Genomic DNA, 6,368 nt, shown 5'->3' on the forward strand with positions numbered 1-6,368 from the left:
AAAAATTTTCCTTAAATTGTAGATAAACTATTTGGGAAAGCTTGAATAGAATTAGGTGTCTATTAATTCTTATCAGCGACCTGGTGGGATTTAATTCCTACGAAATGTGTCGTGTTTTCTCGTATGTCAAATAAGAAAAGTAATTACAACTTCAAGTTATATATGAATTTTGAGATGGCAGTAAAAACTATTGATGTTATGAATAAGTATATCATAAGGACTAGTAACTAAGTATTAAGTTCCTTAAATATGCTGCAGATGGCAGAATTGGAAGAAGGTGACATCGCCGAACATGGATCTGAAAATTTCGAGGCCAATCAGGATGGTAATGACAGTACTCCTGTAAGTCCAGTTCAATCCGGTTATGTATGTTTTACTTTAATCTTCGTAAAAATTTATTCTTAAATTGTAAACAAACTATTTGGGAAAGTTTGAGTGGAATTAGGGTCTATAAATTCCAGTTAATGATCTGGTGGGATTTAATTACCGCGAAATATTCATTGTTTTCTCGTATGCAAGTAAGAAAAGTAGTTACGACTTCAGGCTACATGTGAATTTCGAAGTAGTAATAGAAATTACTGATGTTATGAATAGGTATATCATGAGTAACTGCTTTTTCTACATCGTAAGTACTTTATTTATATATCGTAAATAAGTATATCATAAATAACTAGTAACTAATTACCAAGTTCTTAAATATGCTGCAGATGGCGGAATTGGAAGGAGACATCGCCGAATATGGATCTAAAAATTTCGAGGTTAATCAGGACGGTGATGACAATATCGCTTTAAGTCCGATTCAGTCCGGTTATGTGTGTTTTAAGTTTATCTTCATTAAAATTTATGCTTAAATTATGGATACACTATTTGGGAAGTGTGAATGGAGTTAGGGAAAATTATCGAATAGCTCGACGGGATAGGTTCGAAATTTTTTTCAAGGAAAAAAGAACTTTGAATTACTTTCCTTATATCAGAAAATATAACTGTATTACGTTTCAGCCGGTTGCTCAGACATGTAATAACGAGGATGATTCAAAAGATGTCACTAACGACGATGGTGAGAAGGACAGCTCTTCGTCTTATTCACATTTTTCGTCGCACGAGTTTGGTTTTACTAATGGCCAACTTTTGATCATAGTGTTTTCATGAGAATTGTATTTTCGGGTACTTTTGATGCGTGGTATGAGCACAGGTGCAATCAGATACATATCTCATTCCCGCTTGAACTTTCATTGTTTAAAGGTTTGGTGTATGGGTTATTCTTAGAAATTAATTAAAGTTGTTCATAAGAGAAGTTTCCATTTGTTGTTCAGAATTTTATGCATATAACGGGTCTTATTCAGGATTGAAGAAGAAATGAAGGAAGAAAACGCTCTTGACCATGATGAAAATTTGGAACATTATTCTGAAACGAAAGAGAAGAATGATGATGATCTCGTTAATCCAACAAATAAGGGTAATGAGACGGAAAAAGTAGATGCAAGTCATGGAAGAGAAAGAGATGATAACGATTCTGATAGAGATGAAGGTTGGTGATAAAGTGGCAGAGTTTTCCTTACTTATCAAAGTATGAAATAGATATTAGTCCCAGTTTCTAGGTAGAATTTTTGCTTTTATATTCTTAAACACATTTCATTCATGAATTTTTGAAAGTCCTTTTTTTCATAAATAAAGTGTTGTTCAAGGGAGAAAAAGTTGCAGATATACAAGCTGGTCCATCGAAAGCGCGACGCATCATGTTGTCCAGCGATGAAGAAGATAATATAGATACCGCACCGGCAGCAACAAAGTCACGGTGATTGCATTACTGATAATTCCTTGTCATAAAAACACTTCTTATTGACAAAACGATTCTCACGCAAACAGTGATATCTATGTTTGACATTTGGACATTTTATACTTCTCTGCAGCATGCTATTTGCCTTAGAGAAGGAAATAAATGGTTGATTAAAATTCTGAATTGTGTATCCCCAAATATATTGGATTCCTGGTTCGTTTGCAGTCATGTCTTCTTTCCAGAGGTGATTCCGAATCGGAAGGTGATGGAGAGCATGCTGAAGTTGGTGTCGGTGAATTAATGACCAATATATTTGGGGAGGATAGCGATGATGAAAAGGATGATGAAGATGCAATTCAAGCACAGTATCGGGTGAGTACCTTTTCTTAGCTTTTGATGTAATTTTTTGCTGCATAAAAGATTTTCAGCAACTAACTTGGCCTTGTTTTCTTTTTTTAAAAGACTCGAATACTAAATATCGAGAATATAAATATGAGAAGATAATTATGAATATAGAGAAGATAACTAAATATAAATATGAGAAGATAATTGTCTAGTTATATAACTCCAATATTTGGATGTCTTCGGTTCTGGTGTCCAGATTCCTTCGATGCAAAAGCCAATCCTGGGAGAGATTCAAAAAATGGGAGAGTAAGTGATGGAACGCAAAAGTTTATTTATTGCTTTTAATATTTTTCTTTTAACGTCAGGCAGAAGGAAATGGTCCAGAGGGGGATGATGACGAGCCGCGATATGTTCGTGATGAAAATGACGAAGATGACGGGTAAAACTTTTATTAAAAGTACTTTATTAGCAAGATTAGCCCAAGTTAACGTAGCTGAACTATAAGACAATAGTATATGTTTTATAAGACCTTCAGTGATTACATTATTGACATAAAATGAATTCTTACTGTAAAAATATCAGTACTATCCACTCTACTGACTTCTACTGGGAGAAAGTAACAAAAGATCATTCGTTCTATAGACGAGTTTGGGACTTTGATACAATGATGCGTGAAAAAAAAGCAGAACGACGAAGACCGAGAAGACGCCGACGAGATGGTTCCATTGATGTTGGTGGAGCCTATGATGATCAAATTAAAATGCTTATTGATGCTATGAAAGCTGCAGCAAAGGTATTGTTTTTAATTTTTACTTCTTAAATACGTGAAAATGAAGTAATTCCTAATTTTCTTCTATATGTAGCGCAATTCGTATATATCACTTAAAATTTTTTGCTTCTTAATAACTTTCATATTTATTGGAGTTCAAACTTTGATCATCTCTCCAACAATCTAAAGCTATCTTCCACCTTACATTCATGTGCTCTGTCGATTATAAAATTGGCTGTAATATTTAGCTATTATAAATTTTTTTAATATAGCTGTATAAAATTTTTTTAGGATGACCGTCACTCTAATATGGAGCGTCGACCTGCGTTACAGAAGCGTAAAATGTTGCCACACGTGAAAGCAATGTTAATAAAGCACGATTTAATGGAAGCTGTTATTGGTAAGTCAATATAACTAGTAAAATATTGCATATCTTGTGAATTATTATCGAGGTAAAATACGAATTTAGCACATTTTTCGAAATACTTCCTTACCAAACTTTTTGTGCTCCAAACTAAATGTTGTAAAAGGTCTTGTCGTTCTGTTTTGCTGAATTGCTTTACTTACAGTCTTGTGAATCTGCTGGAAAATGTTTTAGATTTTAAAACTTTTTAATATTTTTTTAGATAATGGCATGATGAATGTAATATCAGAGTGGTTGGCACCATTGCCTGACAAATCATTACCTGCATTGGAAATTCGGACAGATTTGTTAAAAATCCTGCAAGATTTTAGTCGACTAGAACCGGGGACTTTGAAACAATCTGGATTAGGACGTGCTGTAATGCTGCTCTATAAGCACCCACGCGAAACTAAGGAGAATAAAACTCTAGCTGCACGGCTGATTAGTGATTGGGCTAGACCCATCTTCCAGGTCCGTAACTTTCCTTCCTTTGATTTTTCTCGATGAGCATTTTAGGCGTAGATTTTCTTTGTTCTCGAAATTCTTTGTTTATTTTCAAAAAAGAGCTGATAATCTGTCCGCTCAATTTAATTACCAAATGTGTTCATGGAATGGTTTTGGTTCTCAATGTGACGTGACTCCTGGATGACGCATCGCATGAAATAACTCACTCTCCTCGGTTAATGGAATTATTCCCTTTCAAAGAGTTGCTGGGTAGAAATTGCGATGAAATAAGATTAGAATATAAGTATTCAGTGGGCAAAAGGGATCATGATACTACATATATATTTACACATAACTCATAAATCCTTTATATGATTGTTTTGGAAAAAATATACTTTGATATCTTGAATACATTTCTCCTTCTGTTTTCAGCTCGATACAGATTTTCGTTCAATGACAAAAGATGAGCGTGTACAGCGTGATTACGCACAACTACCAGAAGCTAAACGGCGACGCTTAGAGTAGTTTTTTGATCGTAATTGTTGCATGAGCGGACATATGTGATTTGGCATTACTATTTCATAATGACCGTAATGTTGACCGGGTTATCATGCAGTTGGTTAACCGGGTTTATCATGCAGTTGGTTAAATTTTCTAGGATTGATTTTAGTATTTGTCTTTTAAAAACAAAAAATCCACTTTACTTAAACTTACTAGGGTAGCGATGTTTCCTTTTTGCAAATGTGTCACTTAAATATTATTACCTGGACGTGTGACTGATGATTTTGAAACATTTTTAGTGCTGGATCGGAAAGTTCAGATGCTGAAAAGGAGATATCAGAACCTCGTCCTGGTGACAAAGGTTTCATAATGCGGGCGCGTGTACCACGACCATCGCAGAGGGATTATGTTGTACGCCCTAAAAGTAATGTTGAAGGTCAGTTTCGTGGAGCAACGAAGAATCGTTCGAATAGTCGATTTGATCGAACTCAAAGGGAATTCAAAGAACGTACAAAACAGCAACGGACGCAGCGAGCCGTTGCTGTAAGTATTAATCGTGTTAACTTATGATTAATGTCTTCATTATTTTATTAATGTTATTTCGGTCACAAAATGAGAAGTTGTAATAAGCCAACAATGCATAACAGTTCCGAAGTTTTTCAGGCAAAAGAATTCTGATTTTTCCATTCAATTAAGGCTATTGTCAGCCTCTCCTCCGTCCCCCAAAAGGAAAAAAATTGCAGTCATTTTTGTCCGCTGTGCATAAAAGCTTATTTCAGACTTTATTTGACATTATATCAAATCTTTTGAGTTATTTTATCCACGGATTGACTTTATTATTTATTACTTATGAGTGGTAAGATCTTTTTTCATGCGATGTACCAACAAATGATGTAACATTGTATTTTTCTTTTTTTTTCATGTTGGGAACCTTTGGCACCCCAGGTTTTCTTCAATAGAAATCATCAGAAACCGTTCAAACCTGTCAACATAATCATTAAAGATTAGTTTTTATAATCTGACCTTATAATGATCTACCCTTTATGTTCCAGAACGGCCCGGACTCATCTTTTCAAACCAGTTTCGGTTGATTGCACTTTTACACTCAACTTATATGTTCAGTTATGGAATGCCCAACGTTTCTTCATTTTTCTCATGCATCCCTAATAAATTTAAATGAAATTTTGGTTATTGCATCACCATCTCTCCTAAATTTTTATAAAATGAAGTTAAGTGTTGCATATTGGATCTCTCCTTATCCGTTTTAATATGTTACCAATTTAGCATTAACTTTTCACTTCCCCATATATGCATATGCAGTACACAAATATCGTAAACACAAAACATAAAACAACATATGTCAGGAATTATTGAGGAATTGAATTTTTTTAATTGGTTGCTACATTACAATATGCAGTATATCTCAACATACAGCAATATGTCTTAACATACAGCAAACATCCCGAAGAATTTAAAAATCCCTCAAAATGATGCAAGTAACAAATGCAAAATTGGCAAATGTGAGTTATTAAAATTTTCCTGTTCCACTGGGAATTGCATGATGACCCTGTCAGAGAAGCGTATGCTCCCGTATTCTACGACGCGGTAGTGAGTTCGGGACAGGTCGGTGCGACTGTGGTTAACCAACTAAATTTTATTATTTATTTGGTCTTTTATTATAATTATTACCTCTCCACTGTTATTATTTTCCGTTCCATCTATTCCCATATTGAAGCTCTTTTACCTGAGCAGCTATTTTTACTTGAATACCGGGAAGATACGCCAAATTATTTGTTATTGAATCTTATTTTAGCGAACGAATGCATTTGTAGCAATAGAACAACGTGTATATAGAATTAAAACATTAAACTATCAGATTTTTTCAATAATATAGTAATAAATAAGAAATCTTGCATTGATGTACGAGATCTTACATAAATGAAAAAGAAATTGTGTATAAATCTAAAAGAAATGTTGCAAATATATTTCTTGCATAAATGTGTATGTATTCCTTCAATACCTAGTCATATATTTCTTATTATATATATATATATATATATATATATATATATATATATATATATATATATATATATATATATATATATATATATATATATATATATATA

The 6,368-nt window shown here is 33.6% G+C and overlaps 1 protein-coding gene across 1 annotated transcript in view; it reads left to right on the forward strand.

Annotated features, from left to right (window-relative positions):
* LOAG_11637 (IWS1 family protein) overlaps positions 1-4,809 on the forward strand; it is a gene marked incomplete at both ends in the record, with an annotated part of 6,353 nt that extends 1,544 nt beyond the window's left edge. The window contains 12 exons of the mRNA XM_020448389.1: positions 259-342; positions 708-812; positions 1,000-1,103; positions 1,344-1,528; positions 1,702-1,795; positions 2,020-2,149; positions 2,488-2,561; positions 2,765-2,915; positions 3,183-3,291; positions 3,518-3,765; positions 4,171-4,259; positions 4,539-4,809. Coding sequence (XP_020301464.1) covers positions 259-342; positions 708-812; positions 1,000-1,103; positions 1,344-1,528; positions 1,702-1,795; positions 2,020-2,149; positions 2,488-2,561; positions 2,765-2,915; positions 3,183-3,291; positions 3,518-3,765; positions 4,171-4,259; positions 4,539-4,809 — 1,644 coding nt within the window. The remainder of the gene's footprint in view (positions 1-258; positions 343-707; positions 813-999; positions 1,104-1,343; positions 1,529-1,701; positions 1,796-2,019; positions 2,150-2,487; positions 2,562-2,764; positions 2,916-3,182; positions 3,292-3,517; positions 3,766-4,170; positions 4,260-4,538) is intronic.
* Between the last annotated feature and the right edge of the window lie 1,559 nt (positions 4,810-6,368).

The sequence above is a fragment of the Loa loa genome (genome assembly GCF_000183805.2).
Source record: "Loa loa unplaced genomic scaffold supercont3.215, whole genome shotgun sequence".
Classification (NCBI taxonomy): Eukaryota; Metazoa; Nematoda; class Chromadorea; order Rhabditida; family Onchocercidae; genus Loa; species Loa loa.